This window comes from Bombus vosnesenskii, unplaced genomic scaffold, assembly GCF_011952255.1.
Source record: "Bombus vosnesenskii isolate JDL3184/JDL3185 unplaced genomic scaffold, Bvos_JDL3184-5_v1.1 scf7180000013352, whole genome shotgun sequence".
Taxonomy (NCBI): domain Eukaryota; kingdom Metazoa; phylum Arthropoda; class Insecta; order Hymenoptera; family Apidae; genus Bombus; species Bombus vosnesenskii.
This window is the reverse complement of record NW_022882988.1, coordinates 1,876,064-1,899,672: the sequence shown is the minus strand read 5'-3', so window position 1 is coordinate 1,899,672 and position 23,609 is coordinate 1,876,064. Positions and strand designations below refer to the sequence as shown.

General features: G+C 38.6%; 1 protein-coding gene across 8 annotated transcripts in view; it reads right to left on the bottom strand.

Moving 5' to 3' along the window:
• Positions 1 to 23,609, bottom strand: part of LOC117236799 (transient receptor potential-gamma protein) — a 97,808-nt gene that overhangs the window by 57,763 nt on the left and 16,436 nt on the right. For 6 of the 8 annotated variants that reach the window (XM_033500077.1, XM_033500075.1, XM_033500073.1 and 3 more), the window contains exon 2: positions 1,833 to 1,875. Coding sequence is in view for 4 of the 8 variants with exons in the window: in XM_033500073.1 (XP_033355964.1) it covers positions 1,833 to 1,875 (43 nt within the window). In the remaining 4 variants the exon portion in view is untranslated. Of the gene's footprint in view, positions 1 to 1,832; positions 1,876 to 19,684; positions 19,739 to 23,609 lie in introns of all 8 variants that reach the window. The other 2 variants (XM_033500074.1, XM_033500076.1) reach the window with 1 other exon arrangement.

The window sequence follows — 23,609 nt, the reverse complement described above, 5'->3', positions numbered from 1 at the left end:
GAGAGAAAGAGAGAAAGAGAGAGAAGGACGAAACGGCAGGTTAGGTAAATAGTAGAGGGATATTCCAAACATTTAAGCGATTCTCATCAGCTTCGCTTGTACTGCATAAGTAAGAGAATTCAAAATGGAATATAGTGGAAGATTCTATTGTTAATTTCTATGACTGTTTTACGAGAGAACTAGATTTCGGTTAAAAAGTGTTGGTTGCTCCACGCTCGCTCGAAGATTTACCTCGAGCGTCCTGAGTAAATGAATAGGTTCGTACGATAACAGGACGAAATTGCCAGAGTACGCGATTCGTCGGTCGAAAATTCGAAAGCTGCGTGACCTCAGGCAATGACCTGGCTTCCGGAGATAAGGGCTAGTTCGTGGAAGGCTTTCGAATCGTTGCAACGTTGCATCTGAAAGGCTGGTTTTCATTAATCATTTTTCCCGCTCTTCGCCACGTCGGCGTCCAAGTCGATCGAGATTACCCGTCGGAGGAAACTGAATCGGCGAAACAGCACCGGTCGAAATATTCTGATAATATTTTCAGACGATCGTTCGTGCCGACAGGTAATTCGCGTCGACTTCTTAGCGCCCTCGTTCCCCTACCCAATTTCCAACGATAATTTGGCCAAATGGTGGGAACCGTACAATGGGTCTCAGATGCAAATGTAAATGCAACACGAGAGGATGAACGTGCCACGATTTTTTACCTCGGTCTTCCGTCGATCGTTGTAATTTATGGACACACGAATACAATCGAGCCAACGCTCCAGGAGACTCGTCTATGTATATACGCGCGTGTTCGAACTCCTTCGGACGATAAAACGTTTGCACGGTCGACATCACAGTGCAGCCTCGCGCTAGTGGGCGTTCCCCGAGTGCATCGTGCGAATTTACTAGGGATCGCTGAGGGTGTACGAACTAAGGGAAAAATCAATGCAACGCGGCCACCAAACACGCAACGTGAAACAAAGTCCACGAGAAAACCACCGTGCCCGGTGCTGTCGAGAGGTCGAGAAGTGTTGCAGTAAGGGTACGTATGCGAAAGACCCAGATAAGCGTAATATGGCGTCGTATAAGACGATGGAAAAATTCATACTCCGATCGGCGTATAATGCGATTTAAGAATTACCTAAACGGCCTCTATACAGAAGCATATTGTTGCGAGATAAACAAACAACAGCGGTATTGTAGATTTTACATCTTGATGATAATTAGGCGACGCGTTTGTCATTTCTCGGATGTGAATCGTGTTACTAGTGCGTTACGTTTCGTTAAGAATGGGCCATTTCGAGCCTACTCTGAAGAGGTGAACGTCGAAACGAAACGCGGTGTACTAATAACACGACTGAAAGCCGAAGAATGCCAAATATGTCAAGAGCGGTATTTGTCACTTTTTACTGCGTTTGCCTCCAGCACTTTGTCTCGGGCCTCACTCACATTTAACATGCAAACGTATATCCTTCTCAATTGTTTGGGAAATCATAATTTCTAGAGAATACCTGAATTCGGTGTACTTCGTCTTAAGCGTATATTTCCAAACTGAGTGTCGTGTTACATTATAATCGTTTTCTATCGTGGCGTACTCGTGTTACTCGTTTACGACGGTAACTTACTGTAATTTATGTATTAATCTTTATACGATATGGAAGACTTCGCATATTCCATGATACTTATTTTCATATGGAATTAATCGTATTACTTCAACAAATAATCCAGTTTATTTTTTCCGTTTTGGGAACCGTATAACGCGAAACGTATATAGAACGTTATAGGGAGGTCCGGTAAACAACAACTAATGCGAGCAACGTATGAAAAGGATCTGATGTACTGTGCGTACTCACCGATCGTCGGTATGTTCCTGTCATGATTTCCCTCGGTGGAAAACTGAAACAGAAAGAACAACGGGGGTTAAACATCGACGATCGTATCAAACGATTCGTGTGAATCGCCACGAGCAAAAACACCTTCCCCATCTCGTTTCTCCGCGATAGAAATCACATCAACGCGTGATTGGCTGCGCAGAAACCTTTTTTTTTTTTTTATATTTCCCTGTTAATGGACTACGTTCGATGGAATATCCTCTCGATGAGAAGGCAAATGGATGGAATAGGGGAAATGCTTTTACCATGCGATAGAATTCTACGAGGAGAAGAAAATTTATCGGTTTCCTAATGGCGGCACCGATTTTCGCCGATAGTCAAATATTTTTCATCATGCTCGATCGTTTTTCTCCTCGTTTTATTACCCCGATCCGACCCGACCTTGTGGGCAAGCCCCGCGGATGTTTATTTTTTACTCAAACTGTTTATCCGATACAATTGTAAACAGATTTATTGTAATCATCGGATTCGCGAACAGAGAAACTAGCAGCGATAAATACGCGTGTAAACGTTTGAAATGTTTGTGACCGTTTCGAGGGCGTAAAATACATCGTTACTTGCTGCAATTGAATCACGCTGCATCTCGTATCTCGTTAACACCGGCAAGAACGTAAAGAGAAGAAAGAAAATTTTCCATCGGGCGGTTCTTGTTCGGCAAACGTTTCTTTCAAACAAAACATATCCCTCGGGTTCTGAAGGTAAACTGAGTTTATTCAGAGCCAGCACCGGTAGGAAATAGAAGCCGGCAGAAAGGAATTTCGAAGTCGTGCACCGCCGTGCGAAATTCCTGACTGGCTCGTGCACAGTGAAGGAGCGCTGTCTCTTGGAAAAAGAAGCTTCCTGTTCTGTGGCCGAAAGAAGCCACCGCCAATCGATACACGGTTTTATCCCTCGCTTTAAAGCTCCGAGTATCGTATCCGGAGCATCGATCAGCTTTGGCTTTCGGCTAAATCGAGCGTGTCAAAGTTCCGAAGGTTCCTAGGAATCCTGATCGACTCGTTAGTTTCGTTTCTTCGTAGAATGAATAAAATGGATATTTTTTTTAAATTAGTACCGTCGTACAAACCATGAAGGTATAACGTGATATATTTGCTTGGTCGTGTGGTTACGACTTTTCAAAGAATCGCAATTTCAAAATTAAAAACACTGTGTAAAAAATGTCTGTGTGCTCTCTATACAAATATTGCACTCTATTCTAATTAAGTCAAATATTGTTCTTTCTCTGGCTTTGGGTTTTGCGTTTGTATAAATATCCTACATGTCTATAGAGACATCTTTCAGTCATCTTTTAGTTATCGAGCGATGCAGAAAATAGAAAATCGACAAACATAAATTTATCGCGTCTTGTTTTTATTTGTATTTCTTTACCCGTTTTTATGAAAAATAATACGATCCACGGCGAGCGTGTTAATTTGTAAAATAATTTCGTTATCTCGATAGACATTAGTAAATCGTAGATTTAACTATCTTCGAAATTATCTTTGAGGAGAGGATTTCATCGTAGACGACAGAACGCGAATTTATGGAAAACGGAGCAGAATTCTTGCAAATACGTATCTTTCGTAAATAAAATGGGAAACGAAGATGTAAAGCAAAGGAATATCGACACGGCACGTTCCTACGTTGATTCGACGAAATATTTACCTCGCGATCGCGTCTTTGAAATTCCTTTTCCACCTGCAGCTAACTTTTTTATACACGACGGACACATCTTGAAAAATTCGACGCGTTTCTTTTCACGAATCGACAATGGGGAAGAGACAGCGATAAAATGTATACAACAAAATTGGCCGCGATAAGGTGACTGACATGTGCCGGTTGTACTGTCTGACACGGACTCGAGGATCGCGAACGACGAATGTCACAGAGGCTACGAATTGTTGTCATTTAGATGCAAAATATATTATGTTGTTTCGTGGAATCTTAACGCTATGAATTGTGAACGTTTTTGTCTCTTTTTCAAGTACAACAAATAGCCGATAAACTAAGACAAGAAAGATCAATATCGTTCTTTCAATATTCTAGTTTGCAATATTCTAAACACGTTTCCAAAAACTGCTTGCTGCTCAAACGATTAAAAAATTCATTGATAGTACTCTGTCTATAATTTTTCTGTTATTCCTGAAATAATGGTAATCGAGTATTTTTCGGTGGAAAGTCAACGATTACGTTGAATAGTGCTCCGCCCTGACAGGGTATTATGTGAGAATAATTCCGTAAGGATTTTCCACCGGTTTCGGCAATAAGAAATCGTTTCCATGCCCGTTAACCAAGAGAGTCTCGTCGTTTCCTTGGATTAGGACCGTATCTTCTCGTCTGGTCCTGTACAGCCCTTCGCGAAAATACCGAACAAGCTAATCCACCCAGTAAGCCCGATTTCCACATCGTTTGTCACTTTGCTAGATTTCTCTCGAATCATCGAGACATCGATCTAATTGTTCTGTGTGTGTAATTATATCGTATAAGAACGAGTTAACTCATTAAGGATCAGTCAGTCAAGTAATGTATAAACGTTATACGTAGATTCTAGATACATGGTTTACATATTATCTTATTAAGCTACAGAAAATACATTAAAATAAAAGATATTCCATAAAAATCCACGAATGGGAAAAAACAGTTTCCCCAAATAAAGGGAAAATATATCATATTGCTGTAAGATGCTTCAGTTCCTTCAAACATCATAAAATCGTATCGTTCAGGTGGAAGAAGAAATAGTGACAGAAGAAAAAAGAGAAAAATGTTAAGCACACCTTTGAGATTCTCATTTATAACTACGATGGTGGAAAGCGTAATTCCGCAACGTAAATTAACCGAAAAAGAAATGATAGATGATATGTCGCATCAACGCCAACGTTGGATGAAAGTATGCGTCTCATTTTCGTTTTCTGTCTTCCAGCGAGTTGAAGTAGCAACGGATGAGATGGTTTGTATCGGAAGTGAGGGCTATTATGTCGTTTAAAAATTAATCACCGACGACCCTCATTACCGTGATCGTAGATACAGCAGCTGGCTATTATCTGTCTCGGCTGTCTCCGTGATAACTGTGAAAAATTACCCGCGGAACGTCGGTGAAAGCAGCGCTGAGACGATTAAATGAAATATTAAACGCGCGCCAATTATGGATTTAGCGGTGCTTGAACTAATAATTTCTCAGCTAAATCCTCTTGACGAGTATCAGTTATTAAATCTCATTGGATCGATGATTAATTAAACATCAGCATTACACGATGTGTATAACGAAGCTTCTACTTCCAGCCTCCTCTTCACTTGGGCTGTGTTCGAACGCGATATACTCGCTAGCGAACAAACTGCAAGCCAGTTCGACGATCGATTATCCTTAATTGCGAGTTACCGATCGTGAAAAGCGGAGAGTAAAGAAGGTCGAATCGTAATGGAGCATCCAGCGCGAAATTGACGATAGCATACGTTGGAGTTTAACGATCGATCGAGCGACAATAACGATTCTTTGTCAGTTTTATCTGCTAAATGTTGTACGTTCGATGGATAACAAGGGGACGAACATTATCTTACTCCGAGGACGACTGTTGACGATTGACAGGATGTGAACTTTTCTCATTAATCATGCACGGTCCGACAACATTTTCAAGAAAATGAACATGCCGATAACGGTGACAGAAAATCGGTACAAAAGCAAGGAACTGATAGGTGAAACATTTAAGGGATTTATTACCTCCGATCTTTCCACTGTTTGAGAACTTACCGAATGTCGGAACATCGAGATTTATAGCGCTACCGAAATCGAATAAATTCCCCTCGAGATTTGTTTCTTGCGATTTCTTACACAGTGACATCCACTAGTTTACATTTAACGGTGAAAATGTCGAACAAGTTAAAGCGACTACTAGCAGAACTTTTCGTTTTCGCAAAATTTGGTAGAAACCTGCAATGCGTGTTTAAATATCTTATACACGATTAGGATAAAAACGACACGACTATTAAATACATCGACTGCTATAAATGTTACGAAGTTTAGAACGATCCAATATTACATTATCGCGTCTATTGTTCCAAAAAAAAAATAAATAAATAGATAAATAAACTAAAGATCTCACGAAAGAAATAAATAGAAACGATCGAATGTCTCGGAAGATACGAAAGGTATGGGGGAATATTTCAGACGAAAATTGTAGGATATCAGAGGCAACTGATAGTGCTGATATTTATTTCACATCGCGATGGTCATGAGAAACTCGATATACTGGTATATCATTCGCTGCCATACTATTGCCTCTGACTGCAATTTTTTCGCCATTAATTGGGTCATACCGTATATCAAGGTACAATTATTGCTACAGGAAGAGTATGGTCGTCACGTCCTACGCTTCGTTCGATCTTTTGTTCTTCCCAGTAACGTTTGTTATCGGACAGCTTTTCGAACGAGCGTGTCGATAGATCGAATGATAGTGCCGACGAGAACTCGCAGAAATGCGGTTTACTGCGTGTAAAGCTTTTCACCACGGTCCCGAGTGCCGTGAAATCCTGTAGTCGTTATTCGATCGCAATTAAAATATCCTTCGAATTTCGATCGTCTTAAAATCGAAGAGGGAAGCGTTTACGCTTGAACCACCGCCAGGTTCATTTGCTTCGTCATTACGGTTTCTACCTTTGTTCCATTATATTGTCCTACCCGAGGTACTTGCAAAAGTTTTCGCAAAAGAAAGATTTTATCATAGATAATATTCGACATGGTATTGTTCGACTTATAATTTGTATATCGAACATGTTGCTGACGTCGTTTGCATATTTTTTATGCGTATTTGTCACTTTTCGTGCATAAATACCTGTTGCATATTTAACGCGCGTAAACGTCCACAGTTTAATAATTAGTGAAAATTTACAACTCGCAAATTGTAAGTTATCGGTATAATACAATAACAAGCTCGGTAATCAAACAAATAAAATTTCACGCGTGCAATGCGTTTTACAAATTGCGAGCCAACTGATTCTCCCGTTCAACGTAAAATTATAAAACGTATAAATACAATTTCGAACATTGTAAAATAAAAGATTATAGCCTAGAATTTTCGTTTTATCAATTCACCGATATTATCGATCGGCAAGTTATTGTGTAAGAGAGCTTGTGTGTTACAGCTGAATATTTGGCGCTACCGCAACAATTCATCCACTCAAACAGAAATCTACGCGGCTATTATTCTATCGATGATATAAACGATATAACACGTTTACGACATTTTTTCGCAGGACGATTCACGATAAAGACCATTTCGGCATATTACGATGCCAGACGATTTACAAGCGCCCAGAATATATTCAATAAACGAACGTTTATTGAATATCCCAAGATTCTATCCTTCCAAGCTGAGATTTTCTGTGGCTGCAGTTGACAAAGAACATTTCTCTTTCTTTTCGCGTTGACACATGAAATACGTCCTACCCGAAGAAAATAGTAGCCGAAAATGGACACCGTGAAAGGTATTTCTGAAAGAGACACGAAAACGAAGAGAAACGAGCCAAACCTACCGAACGTCTCTTTACCGGGTCCTCTGGATAAGATCAACCGAATAACAAACGTAACCGGAACGTTAATAATCTCGAATCTTGATTTATCATGTCGCTGCATCTTTGGAATTTTCTTTGTGCCATACTTTGCATCGTATAATCTTTTCCTTCGTTTTATCAAAGTAATGTGCATTCTCTTGAACTTAGTTTAACAGACATTCGCCAAGATCTGATTTCAGCATCCGCTAACAACCCACAAATCGTCTCAACATCAACTCCCAACTGTTATCGTTGTTAGATCGTAGGTGACTCGTAAAGTTGGAATTAATCGTATTATTTTTAACACTCGCCGTATGTTTAAGACGATCGCCCCTGCTGTATGTTAATTTTTTATAAATACAAGCATATATATACGCAGTGAATATGTTGCAGCTTGTATATACATTTTCAGATTTATTTTGAAATTCTATCGACATAATTATGATAGTCGTGCTTCGTTACATAGTGCAACGCAGAGATTTCAAGATTTATATAACACACACGCGCGCAATACATAAATAAAAGTGTTAGTAAATGTCGTCAACGTATTACAATTATAACTAATCGTAATTTCAAAAATAAACTGCATGCCACGTTATTGCGCTCTGTTTATTCTCACCGGGAGCACCAAAGGTTTAAATTAAATGGTTAGACAAATAAATAAGAGTAAACGAAGTTTCCCTTCAATCAGTGTTCTCAGAAAATAAAATCTTTTGTCAGTGAAGAAAAAACGAGGGATAAAAGTAAACGATAGTGGCACGATGAAGAATGGACAGAGACGTAATATAAACTATACAATGGAATCGCAACAATAGGGAAACGCAGCTTCGTGCCGAGATACCGCGCGTACAGCTGGATTCTTTGCCATAAATCAAACATTACCGAGACGATCGTCCGGTTCGTTCGATAAGTGTTGCAGCCAGTGGAACGTACACCTTGGAAAATCGCAGCGATATTTATCGCTTGGAAACGAATTTTTCGCCTATGAACAATTCGATGAATCGACGTATTCGGTGGCTCGAGCGGTCGAGAATTTCCCCGAGGTATAGTTTCCATCTGGACCATCCATCGTCCATCGACTATGTTTATTACTATTCGGACAAATAGACTTCGAATGCGCTTCGAATCATCGATACCAAGTCTATAAGATTGAATTTTCAAGAAACGGTGAGAGTCGTCGAATCGACCATCACGTTTAGCAAATGGAATATTCAGCGTATCGGTGGAAGAGATTGAAAGTTCTTGAGATCGCTTCGAAGGAGGCCACCAACTATATGAACTGTTCTAGTATTTTTAGGTCAAGTTTTGTCAGGATATTTTATGAATAGGAGGAAAGAAATGTTATACGGAATGTTAAACAAAAGCGGGGAAAATTTATAAGATACGATCCTATAGATCGAGATAATAAAGAAGATTTATATACAAATGTGTCACACGAGAGTTATTCTTCGAGTTATAAATAATTTTATTTTACGCTGAATGTACACTAGCAAGTGTCCCGGGTCAATAAATCATGAAGTTCCCTCATTTGTTTTTATGTTTAGAATCGATCATATAGATATTTTCCAGATATTTCAGGGTATTCTGTATAAATATAGATTGTTTGTGGTTCTATCAAAAAATTGCAAGAGACGTACCAAGTATAAAGGAAATGGTAACGCACTTACGATTATTAACACTATCGGACAAAAATAGATTCGAAATTCAAAACTAAGAGAAGTTAGATTAACATTGAAATAGTCGATGGAATATCATTTTAACTTAGTAGCTTATACGAAAGAGAAGGTAGAATGTGCTGGTACGTCAAGAATTTTATTCGGAAATGCATGAAATTTCAAATTTATGATATACGTACATTAAATACTAAAGTTTTGTTACAAACAAAAAATATTTTCAAACTTCCCAGCGGGTGTGTAATCATCAGATGTTAATAACCAAATTTGTAATTCTTTTAATTCCAAAATGTTCACCTTCCTCTTTTATTTTGATTTTCGCTCATCTTTAAAGTAGAAAATATTTTCTCGTGATATTTTATCTCCCCTGGTCCATATTCTGGTTACATATTAAGGGTCGTAACAAGAGCATTATAGACGATGGGTAAACGATAAGGTCGCAAGCCAGTGGCTTAACAAGGAGGTCGTAATTCTTCAGGATGCAGTGACAGGCTTATTTAGCCGAAGGTCTCGTGAACTCCATCTTAAGCATTCAACATCTTCATCTCGAGTTGCTGGCCGTATTCGCCAGCAGCGGAGTAACCTTTATCGTATGGGATGGAAATTGCACGAACTCGCACGTACAACTATCTATTCGCACGTGTGCGTGGTAGAAACGAAGGAAATTCGAGATGTCAGCAACGCAGGAAGTACTTTTTGCAATTTATTTGTCTACATTTATATGCGAACGCTGAGTTATTCGTATCGGTTAGTCATTTTTTCATCGAAAACACATTTATCTAAAAACTGGAACTGCCGATGCGTGTAATTGTTTTATTGTCGCGTTTACGATCGAAATTTTTATTTTCAAGATAACAAATATATATATGGAAAATGGGCATGGAAAATATCGTTCATTTGAAGTAGGGACTCGTCTATCAATTACGTTATCTAGGTCAAATTCTTTTTTTACACCGCTCTCGAAATGGATTCTACCGTCGCTACTAGGACAATTACAGTTCCAGTGTAATCATCATCAGACACGGCGGCGGAATCGAAACGCGAGAATTAATAACTCCGCAGAGAATTCGGCCGCACCTTTTGCATTCCAGTGGATTTCAGATGGTAGCTAGACGCGGTTAAGCTAAAACCCCGCTCGAATCTAAGGATGGCTAGACCTCGATCTGAATATTAATTTCATGCGAACCGTTTTGGATATTCATATCGAACGACGTGTCTAAGCTTTATGAAAAAACGATAGAACGTAAAACGATCCAGAAGTGGACGTAAGTTAACATTACGAGACTGGACCTGGCAGCAGGTCGATATTAGAGGTGCTCAGGTATAGAACAACAACGATGATATTAGAGTCGCCAATGATAAATTTTGAAAGACTATCCGTGTCGTCGTACGGAACGGTGAAACGAAAGAAATATTTTATTATCGATTTTTGTTGTTACTGAAGTGACACCTATACTTGATCATTTTAGTGGTATACACGTATAGCCGTATATACATGTACAATCACAGCCGTGTACATAGGCGAAATACAGCACAAATTGTCTATTATATGATACAGGAAAAATACGGTTACATTTTTCCATTTGCATTAAAATCTCTTCATTCAAGTCAATTCTATTTGAATTATTCTACTGGATAATAATTTTACTGTAGATTGTCAATTTGGAACGGTCTATCTTCAAATGCAATTTTCCAAAACTTGCTTGCTATTGAAAATGTTAACAAAATAATCCTAAAATAGTAGATATTATAAAAATATTGTCGCCAGAGGCGAAGAGCAAGATAAACTAATATTTCGTTCCTTCGAAATTTTCACGAAACATGGAGGGGTTGTTTGCTCGGTTTTAAAAACGAAAAGTAAAGAACCTGCTGATGCATCCTCCTTGAGAAATCTCTCGAGGAAAATCGTAAAAAACACGAAACTTTGAATACGAGAAACGTTCAACGTTGTTATCCGTAAATTCCATATCCGGTTCGTACCGCCATCAACGAATCCCCAATGCGCTAAACTTGTTTGCGTGCAACAATGTTATCTTTACGTTTTCCTCGTAGACAATGCATGCTCGATATCTTTAAAGAAAGAAACGTCGATTCCCTGGGAAACTCTTGTGAATACGAATTCTATTCATAATATGGATACTACGGCTGATTTGTATTAACGATACGTATGAATGTTACTGAAACATATGAATTAATAGTACGATCTAAAGCAACATTTATTGTTTTCTTGTGGAATCAACAGATACATGAAATATATCTTAAATTAAAAATCCAAAGAAATCTTCGATTATAAAAAATTAAATACGCGAACGCTTCGTTCAGAAGAAACGTCCGAATGATACCAATGCATCGAGTATCTGATCACGCGAGAAGAATCTACTCCTATGACGATACTATTAACCGTTTGCACTCCGAATTTTATTTCAATTTCGTTACCAGCAGCTCTCAACGCCTTTAAGTGTTTTGTTTGAAATTTACTTGAACTAAAAAATAAGCCAATTTAAATAAATAAAGGAAGAAACAAATTTACTTAAATACCAGTTTTATTCACACTATTGTTGTATTTTGTAATTTTTAAGTGTATGATACACCTTGAAACAATTTCCAGGATGCAATCCTGGATTTCTTTCACACGTTTTATAAAAAAAGGTGGGATTGAAAGAAGGTCGAGTGGGACTCGACAAAGGAACTCCTGAGATATAAACTGATGTCGAGTCACGCTTGACAAAGGATTATTAAAGAATAAAATCGTCCTCGGTTTTTCTATTTGTAATTGTGTAAATAAATGGCGTTTTATTTGAAAATACGAGCAGACGTCCACATAGTTTTGAGCAGTAGTTATACACACAAATACAGTTACAAGAGAAGTAAAAATATTCAACCGTGTAAATCGAACGAATGAAATGATTTGCTTTCTTGCTGCTCGTAAATCATCCTCTACGATTGATCGTGTCAACCGTGTTAAATTCACGCTACCGAGTATTAATCGAGTGGAACATAAAACCGAGGCGTTTTACGATCTCGTAAGCTTTGTCGAGCAATCGAAAACGCGTTAAATTTCCACGATCTAACGCGTCTTCCTGTTTACTATTATCGTCAGACTTTACGCGTAGTTCATCACGGAACAAATTACTCGCTGCTAATGAGCTTTTCTCAGACGGATTCTGTAAAAGACAAACACGACCGAACCAAATACATAGATGTGAAATACATAAATGTACTTACGTCACGTCACGTTTTCACGTGTACCTCTACAGGGACAATAAATCCATCGTCAAATAAAAGCGGCGCACTGACCTATCGACGATGCAATCATTTTCAAAAGCAAAATGCGATAACGTTGCAATAATGTTATCTACAGTGGCTAACGAAAGTGTTTGGATTTCTGTCAGAGAAAACTTTTATTCGCATTATGAATTATCCATATTTTATACATGTTGTGTGTTACTATGGGGAACAACGAGTAACTTCAACATAGAAATTCTTCAACGATTCCAATTAAAAACTCCAAGATCCTTAATAGATACACCTTGGTATGAAACCAACGAAACAATCGTGACCTTAAGATACCTACGGTTAAAGAAGAAATATCCAAATTCAGTAATAGATATAACATAAGAATTAACAACTAGAAAAATCCACTAGTTGCTCAATTACTTAACACAACGGATCAGATCCGCAGGCTAAAAAGACATTACTCTCCAGATTTAAACATTAGATTCAGCTAAAATCAAACATACGATAATCATTTATTACTCGCGTTATAGTACCACGCCAGAATAATTTACTTATAATTCTCAATGAGAATTGATTGTAAACTACCTCCAAATAAAAAAAAATGTTGTGTGTCGTATATAAAATTTATTTTATTTTAAAATCTCGTAACACGTATAATATATGCAACATTTCTACAGGTGCATGGATATCTTTAAATTTCTTGTCGATCTTAATGATTCCAGTTTCAAGGATGCTTCATTTCATAAAACCTTTTCCATCTTCTACGGGGCAACGCACCTAAACTGAAAAGTTACGAGCCAGACTGGCGAGACATTCAGACTACGTTAACGAAACGTCGTAAAGCACAAGACGATGACTCTGGAGGGCGTATCGTCGGTCGATTTTCTACGAACAGGCCGATCGTAAAACGCGACGCGGCTGAAATATAATTAAATTCGATGGTCGCGGTATGATTTCCATATAATTGGTATTAAACCGACTCTCGGTGTAAAAGAAATAGGTTTGGAGTGAGCTTGGCACGTCGCCAATGATTTATCGTTCATCTTTTCGTATTTTCTTATGTATCGTGATCTTGTTATGGAAACGTTCTACGTGAAAGAATCGAAGTAAAGAATTAACAAATATTACGTTTTATCTTTCTCTTTCTCGATATAGATAGATGGAATTGCTTCGAAATTTCCGAAAATCTTCGAGTCACGTTTAAACGATTCTTTCAACGACAAAGTAAAAGTACAACGACGCAGATTGCATCGGATTGCGCGGTTCATGCAATGTCACAGTCATCCTATAATTATTCCAGCCTGGCGACGCCTACTTTATAAATTACAGCCAGAACTGTCACCCACAAACTATCGATTCATCGTTAGACGTTTAGGTAACTACGAACGAGGTGCAGCATAGATAACCAACACTTTATGGAACTTCCTCTTAAACAAACTGGAATACTAGATTTGGATGAAAAAATGGCAGGTTTCACGATGCCCTTCGCAGTTTCGTTTGACAAAGAAATTACATTTACAACGAGCTTGACAAAGTTATCGGATAAAAAAAAAAAGATTTCTTCGTACAACGAAATAAATATATCGTCAGATGAATTAAAGGCAATGATAAGTAACAACGAACATCGTATTCAATATTAAAGTATTATCATATTCGTAATACATATTTCAGATAAAGTTACTTTCTTCTTTTCCACAGAACAGAATCAGAGATCGATCTAATAAACGGGAATAGAAATATCAAAGTTATTGATACTTTGTGGAATTTCTTGTTATTACACGTCGTTAAATTTATCGTCGGTAGTATGCAGAATTTCAGCAAATTTTATCTCATATCGATCCAACATAACACGATCTTTACGAGAAATACTCTAAACCGTGTCACGCATGAATATCTTTATTAAGTAATAAAGTTTATTATCTACTACAATATATAAAGGCAGTGGAACGGTGCCAATAACCGTTTTCGTAGTTCGCGATTCACCGCGAACACGAAGAACGTGAAACAAAATCGCGTCTACGATCATCGCTGGATGAGCAGAAATCGCGCGTGATCTTTCACAAAAGTCGCCACCGTATTCGCGGCTGGTAAATACGCGCAACTTTCTCGTCCAAGTTTCGAGAAACTATCAGGCGAACCATGCTGTTTCCGTATAGCATAAACGAAGAAACTCGGCAAGTTAACATCGCGGAAATCTTCCCAGCGACTTTAATAAATCGTGCGCGAGTTCACCCTCTATCCTTCGGCGACAACTTCGAGTTTAACCGCAATACTTTACGAAGCCACACACTCTTGTCCCAATTGGTTTTCCCCTTTTATTTTCAACTTTCACGAAAGGAAATACGTGTTTTTCGACGTACACCGAAAGAAATATGCGGATGGATGAGGAATATCGTTACCAGTGTGACAGGAACAAGGGGCGATAACGGAGTTTGCGTTTCTCTCACAATCTCGTTCCCTCGAACCTTCTTTCTGCGAATCTTTTCAAAGTGCGTTCTTCTTAGTTACAAGATTATTATTTTACTGGCAGAACATTGGCAGATATAAATTCATACGTTTTTAGCAAAATTTTGAAACTTTCTGCAAGCTATTAACGGCTGGTAAATCGCGGTTAATTATACGTTCGTGAGAAATTTGATATTTATAGACAAATGTGTATACAAAATATGCGAAGTAAAGCTTGTGCTCGTTGTAAAATTTAGAGGGTAAAACAGACATCTATTTAACTGGAATGTCTGTAGTTAAAATAAATAGAAAGTAGAGGGGCAAACGAATCGAGAATCAAGAAAGAAACGAATTTAAATGCTAAATTAACATTAAATTAATAAAGTTCTAATTACATTGCGCGACGCAGTTAACATACTTCGAAAACAGTGAAGCTTGGAAAATGAAAGTTTTACGCATTTTGTACTGGTATTGGAGCAAGAAGAGATGAAATGTTACGAGAATGCACACAAAATAAATATAAATATGTGAATTTTTATATTACATCGTAAAATATTATGCTATGAAAACCTGCCAGTGTTTATACAGTTTACGCTACATTTCTACGACAAGAAATACGCGAATACCGTATTTTTTTCTGTTTTATCGAGACCAAACAGAAAGAGAGTTATATAAGTCTGGCTCTCAGCTACAGGATTGCATAAATAGGCGTTTTAAGCAAGATCCGGACAGATTTAGGCTTATGAAATATTTCCGGTGAAAAGAGATGGCTGTTTTTTGCTCGAGTTTGTTCAAGTTTCACCGGCGTTTCCTGCCAAACGAATGGTTACAATAAAACGAGAAGAAAGATTCCGCTGCAGAGCTTCGCTTCACAGTTGCTCGCTCGTCTACGCCGGAAGGCACGCGCTCGTAGCATTTGCCGAAAAATAAACATCAAAACGAAACAAACCTGTCAGTTTCCGATTTGATTTCCTATCGAGCCACGGCAATAACTACCTTTCAGTTAAATAGCGTTCAACAAGATAGAAGGACACGATTCAGGAATACACAATGCCTGCAATCAACAGTGGATTTGTGTTGGTGGCTAGCAGTTGTTTATTCGAGAATCGACTTCGATTTCTCACGGAAACCGTTCGACGAGTGAACTTTGCCCTCTCTCAGCTATTCTTCTCGAACTCTCCGTCAGTTTGACGGGACTATGAGGAGAGACCGCCTGCGACCGAATAATTGAAACCATCAAGAAAATCAGTCCGCGTTATACTTCGCTAATTAATCTTCCCTTCGCGATCGTTTCAAACGACAAGTCTGCAATTTCTGTTCTTATTCGTCCTTATTGCCGCTTGTCTGTTCCTGACTCTGCGCCCTACGTTTAAACATGGTCCTTGCGTAATTAATCGGCTTGTCACGCTTATCACGCTTATTGTTGAGAAAAGGAGGCCTTCTTCCCTTCGAAGATATCGACAACGCTTATGTAAGAAATGTTTCAATCCGTAATTACGAGAGGCTGAGAATTCGTGCGAGATGACTAACGATGGAACGATTTATGCTAGTGTATGGTGAGTTATGCTAAAATAAGAAGCGATTGAGAGGATGCACGTGGGGATTTAGTTGCACGTGGGCATTTGGTTGCACGTGGCAAGAATGTGTGTTGTGCGTGTGAAATCTTTGAGATTGCTATACGATTGAGAGACTTCTGGGGATCGTTGAAGAGTCGAGAGTATCACTGAAAGCTCGAGATCCATCATTATCATATTACCGTTAAAGAAAGATTTTACTACTTTATTTTATATCCAACTCCCTCGATGTCAGCGACTGCGAGACTCTTACAAAGTGGCAAACTTTCGGGTAACAATTTTCAGATAATAGAACAATGACGAGCTCTTTCTCTGTGAATATATTACGCGCCAATCACTTGAAAATACATCTTCTTCGTGATATCGCTTTACCATGCATCGGTCACGTAAAAGTACACTTTACTTTTATCGATATTGATATCGAGTACTGTCTCGGTTGTAGCGATTCTCTTAATAAACGATCTTAAATTGAAATACAAGAACGTCGTGTAAAATGAATGGCCCATTTTTATAAAATTGCCGGTGAAGTGATAATATAGAAAAGATTATATTTTTAATATAATCATATAATTTTTAATATAATATAACCAACACGAAATGCATTAGTATAAGTGAAATGATATTCGAAATACTTCAATAATATTTGAATTCTACACTGTTGAATTAAAAAACGTATCATACGATGCACATAAACGCATAAATCAGACGAGATAGGAAGTTCGTATCGGTACCAAGGGATTAATACGAATGAAAAACTAACGGCAATCCAATATTTTTATCATTGTAGTACTCTTCCTCCTCCACGCTATTGATGGATCGATCACGCGTATCCTTGCATACGAAGAACCCGATTTTCCATTGACGCACGATCATATAGTGCGTTTCGTACGTATCGATCAATGCGGCAGTTCATCGAGGAAGAACGCTCGTTACGCATGCCACTAGAAGACGGGATCACGGACGAGGCTTTCAATTCCAATTAGGTTCGTATTCAGCGGTGAGTTTGAATCGTCGCGTCTTCCGAAAGGTTGGAAGGAAACGCAGGAAGGGAGAAAGCCCATAGCACGTACTACGTTACTGCCACTCAACTTTGTCTAGCGGCGCAGTAAAAGCAGCAGAAACGCTTTCAGCGTGTCGAGTTCAAGATAAGCCACGTACCCCCGTCCTTTCCAGCTTTTTTCGCTTCGTGCTTCTCTTTCTGTTTCATCCAGACCCTTTTCTCCCTGTAACTCCTTCGAGTATCGCGCGTTATACGCCTTTGCTTTTCGCGACGAAAGAAGAAAGAGCCGAGGCAAAAGAATGAAAACAACAAGGAGAACGGAAAACGTGAGACGGAGGGAACACAGGAAGCTGAAGGAAGAAAGGGAGCGTCATAGGTAAAAAGCTTTCTCCGCTACTCTTTTATTTTCTAAGACAATCGAGAAGGTGCGATGGGGAAAGACTCTTTTTTCGACGGCGTTGTAAATGCGACGAAGTGCTCGAGATATGCCAGAAGCTCGAGTCCGTTTAATGTAAACGACAATACGATACGAAAGTTACGGCAACGACCGCAAACTTTCGGTCTTTTAATTTTTCAAAGTACACGCTTGGTCACGGCACCCCGCTACAAGAGCGTGTTTTAGAGATGCCAACCCGAGATATTTCCAACCTGAGGCTGGTGTATTTAAAGAGAGTTTAGAAACGCCTCGGGTCTGAGGCTGCTTCCGCATTAATAAAAAAACAGCCCAAGTGCACTTCTTACGACGTCGTTCGGAAAAAGAGGCATCGAGCCACGCTTTTTACAGAGATTCTCGTCGCCATCCTTATACATATATCGCAAATTAGATTTAAATCCCGCCACCCTCACCCCCATCCCTCTATTTGGTGTTTTACGCTAGAACCGTTCGCAGTGATTTGGGCCAAACGTACCTAGCCTTCTTTCCTTTCGGCTCGCATCTCGTTTTCCCGAAATAATGCAGATAGAACGTTTTTGTTACAGTCTATTTGTTTTTCACCCCGATCGGATTAAAGAAATTGGAAATTCCAACCGATCAAAGAGAACGTGTAGTAACGCATCGTCAAAGGGTTATGAATAAGCCGCATTAAAAACGTTATATTACGGAAATCGATTGAATTTACAAACATTTCGAAAAGCTGCGACGCGATGGAATTAAGGTGAAATATGATTACGATTTGGATCACTTCAAACGACCGCGTTGCTTGATACATATGTATGCACATACATATGTATTTGATCGATTCGATGAACCTGACTTTCGTTCCACTTGGCAAGAGCTACGTGTCATCCGTAATTTGATATTTCTTCCCACTGTCCAATACGTTTCTCACCCCTGTTGTGCAGACCATTGTATTCAAGTAGGAGAGAATAATACTGGCTAGTGCCACTAGTTCGTAAACCAAAACTCGATACGTATGCCTCTGTCGCAATCTCCAATGGAATCTCTTTGAATTCCGCGTCTACCGTTTCTAACTGTTTCACGATCCGTGAATCTTCGAGGAAATTCCATCAAGATTGACTTGATCTGTCGTGGCCGCGGCAACTCCGACGAATACGATGAATTATGATGCACGGCATCGTAATTGTTTACAAAAACGTTCGGTTCCACGAAGCGAATTCACGTAAAATCTGTTCAACAGGATTTCGATAGAATCGAAAAACTATGAGATCGACGCATAATTGTTAAATGGTTACTACGTTGCTACAATGCTTGGGAATAGCTTTGACAAATTCTTGCTATCGTATTAAATCATAACTTTGCATGGAAATAAAATTTTGATCGATCAATTGGTTTCTTGATAATTTAGATCAGAATATGAAATCAGCACGTGTCCCGACACTTATTAACTGGTGTGTACGTGGCTATGTAAATGTAACGTTGTTGTTAATGTATAATTCGCGTAGCGATCGGCTAACGTGCAATAGTAGTACACCCTAATAGTAAGACACTCCGAATAAAAATTTTGAGTCCTCGCGCATGATTATTTTTTACACAGCAACCTACACGCAACATACGGCAGAAGTTTCAGGAAATTTTGTGCCAGTTAAATGGTAAGAGCATTATTATATTATATTATAAAGAATATAAATTTAAAAATCAAGTGTCTCTCGCGTGATAATATATCACCATCAAGGGAGACGAAACGAATGGAAAAGTGACATGTGTTTCGAGAGTGATGCGACCTATATTGCTAGCGTAATTGCATCGACTCTCCAAACTACGACGAAATAGATGCACGAAAGGATATCGATGTAAGAATCTAATATCCAGGAACTGAGTTTAAGCTGTAATCACGATATACAAATTGGCTCGCTACCTCTCCACGAGGAAAGCTGCCTTTCGAAATTATTTCTAGACAATACCTGTGCCAGAGCTGAGCCCCATTCATCGGATCAGCCCTCACGTCCTCGTCTCACCTAGAACAGAGAACGGCGTTTCTGTTAATTAGTACACCGTCCGCGCGAGTAATTAAGGGTATGCAGTCGAGGCGATAGGATACGCAGCGTGCCGCGTGCTGCAGCATATCCAATTTCGAAGTCGACATTATTTCTAGACTCTTTATTTTGAAACTTTTATCCACCGACGGAATTAAAGTAACCGACACAATAACAGCTTCGCGATTCCGTATTGTACACTCGTTTCGTTCTTTTCTGTTTGCTTTACGTTCCTTTCAAGGATTCGTTATGGCAAAGACAAACGATAAGTAACAGGACGCGAGAAGGAGCACAAAAGTTCCTCTTCGTTCGACCGTTCTTTCAACCACCAGACCCATCTTCGTTGTTCCTTAGCGAATAGAACCTAAATGAAATTTTTACGTTTACCGATACAACGAAGATAAAGTAGCGAATCAAGGAGCGAAGTGCAGGAAAATGGATGCAGCTGCATTTCATTTCTTCTGGTCGATTCTTCGTGATTATATCTTATGCTTTGCTTGGCACTTGGTATAAGCCGAAGGCTTTGAAACTGCTAGCGGGATACCAAAGGAACTTTACGAGCGGCTTGTATTCCCGGATCACGAACTACAGAACTCGGAGGTTCAACCCAACTATTGCCCTATGACCGACCGGATAACCCAAACTATCGAGAACACCATTGAGTTTCCATCTAGCCATACACGAATTCCCTGATCATCGCTTTAACGAGGAATAATAATCGGCAAAACATCGCACTTAAGCGAAACAATTCCGCTGGAGTTTCCTCCCTAATTGTTTAAAAGATTAAACGGTGAGAACAAGTGCACCAATGTATAAAGAGAAACGGGATACTTCGTGTTCCTTAAGTAAACTATTTAATTTTTTCAGCGTATTTATTAGCTTAATTTTAGGAAGTGAAAACTAAACTTCTTGTGGCTAAGCTGACTCACTTTCTACGGTGTGTTTTCAATAATTTTTCAGACTAAACTATTCTTTCGCGCATCACTCGCAATGGATCCGCAGATCAAAATACGTCCGTGTCTTTTATGACGATATATCGGCGTATTCCAATAAACCTTCCTAATTTCTTGAGAAAATAAAAGCAATGAGAAGAAAAGAAGGAACAATGATAATCGATAAAACATCGTAATATAATTAAGGAAAATACTTTGTCTAATTTCTTAACGACGTAAACGGAAGAAAGATACGAAAGAAACGACTGTATATTTTTTTCGAAGAGTCAAATTTGTCCTGCTTTCGAACGTGCTAATCTACGATGACGATAGAAATCGGATCGTGACAAGCTTCACGCGACTTTTCTAGACCAAATTTTTCTACGCCAAACAAAACTCGGTGGAAATAGCGGCATTACACCGCAACAGGAAGTTCCAACGACGAAACGGAGCTCGGTAATTTCGTGCTGAACAATTTCAGCCACCGAGGGCTGAACCAATGTACACGCTGCTGGATGGTCCGCAGCTGTTGTTGAACTCACGAGCGCCCACGTGAAGCTCTCGTGTTTCATTCAACGGTTCTCCTCAACGCCTTCACCAGCTCCCTCAAATCAGCCATTATGTTTCTGCAACGTCTACGAAATTAGCGATGTCGATTCACCAACGTGTCGTGATTTCTTTCTGTTACCGTAAGCTACGAACAAAAATTCTAATTTACAACTACGACTAAGATATTAGATTATTCGTAAGGTCCGTAGTAAAATTGAAGAAAATTTCAGAGATAATGTAGGTATTTTTTAAAATTAAAATTTTATATGAAATAATGCATATACCATTGTTAGAGCGAAAAATATTCTAATTTTCAACGATGAACATTAAAAATATCGGCGATTAAGAAACATTCAGAAACCAAGTATTTTTGTAAAATTACTAGCGTATGACGGAAACAAGCTTCCGTTCGTATATTTTACAAGAAATGATTCAAGCCCCAGGCACTATAGCAACCATCGTAAATTCATAAAAGTGAAAGATTACGATTTATAATTTTAGCTTGGAACAGCACGTTGATATACAACGTACATATAACACTTCGAATAATCTATATTTCACTTTAGTGAAATTCACTGACGAAATCCAAAATTTTGCAAGGTGCACCTATTCACATAAAACAACTTTGTTGGAATAACCAACCCGTTTCTTCGTTTCCAAGAAAATTCAGGTTATAGAGATATATTAATATGAGCACTTAAACGTAAAGCAGAACAAAGGAAAGGTAGAAAGGAAACCGAGCTTAACGCTTGTATATACGTTGCTGCAGGCATTCGAGGCGGAGAAACACTCGAAGAACTGTGCGTCGCTATGAGCTCGTAAGATTCATTATTGAGAGCGTGACGAACTTGAAGAAAAGCTACTCGTCTTAAAAACAGTGTTTCATTGAAGCGTTTGTAATCCGAGATCGTTTAAACAAAGTATCGTCTGAGAGCTAGAACGTTTCAAATATTAACAGAATGGCTACGATAAATAAAGAATTTCTGGATTTCCTTCCAGCCTATTATTTATAGAGATTTCAATGTCGATGTAATTTGTTAAAGCAGAATTATATTGCAGTGGAATGTCAATTATTAGAATATCGAGTACGGAGCGATCGCCTATCCCTAAATCTCGATCAATTAAAAATTTTCCGACGATCTCTTTGAAAAGCAGAATAGAAATTATTACATTTTTATTCTAAGGTGTTCCTTCTCGTTCAATATCAGCATTTCTGAGATAGTTCACGATCAAAGATGTTCAGGATCTCTCACACAAAATACAGTTATTTGATTATACGACTATGTATTGACTATGATTGATTATGTGCCGTGATTAATTTAGATAATCAAGATTCCATTATATTATTACTGCATTATGTATTTCGACGTGTGCTTAACAAAGCAAAGGAAATGTATAATCGAGCAATAATTTATCGGATAAAAAATATGTATCGAGTTCAGGCGCATTGCGTAGACGAAAAAGATACTCCACTTACTTTGCCTGACTTTACTCGTCGATGAACATCTTTGCACAAAGATAATATTATTAGAAGATAAATTATTATGTCATGTATCTCATTCTACACGTTATAGAATATGTAAGAAAGAAGTCGATATTGAAATTCCCATAATTAATCCTTTCTTAAACAACCTTCTTTCATTAAACTCTTCATTAAATGAAACAACGTTTATGAAAAACTTTGTCGCATTTTTATCATCTAGAGAAATAATAACGTGTATGTATACATAGAAACTAGATACATGCCGTGTGTATCAAAAGATTCTTATCGTGCATCTGACTCTTGTGTATCCAACAGAGATGAACGAGACTGTTTTGTTAGCGGAGATGGCGCTATGTTGCGATGCCATTCCATTAGAGGATTTTTCCCATAAGTTACCCTTAAGGTCTCGTCGATTTTGTGAAGAAAATTGGCCGACTGTGTCCGAGAGAAGTTCCACTTCAAGACAAACATTTGTGCTAGCCAATAAAACGCACTGTTGTAGCGAGTGTTATTGGAATGTTACAAGCTTTGTTGATACGTACACAGAAACGCGTGATCCTCGACAATATCTTCAAGTAGATGCTCGAATGAATTTCAGATCGTATAGGATATAAAATCTACTTGAGATTCGACATAGTTCGGAATAATAAAAGAAGCTATTCTGTATTATCTTGATAATCGATATTTCATAAGATATCGAAAATTTTAGATGAATCTTCGCGGTATCGAAATACCATGAAACAGAATGAACAAGCATAAGCTTAATTTTCCTCGGTAACCAAGAATTCGAGAAACCGTAATTACTGCGCAAGATCGCGTACAATTGCCATAGAAATAAAGGAGAATCGAGAAAAAAGAGGTAGGTACGTGTGACACGTGGATTTAACGA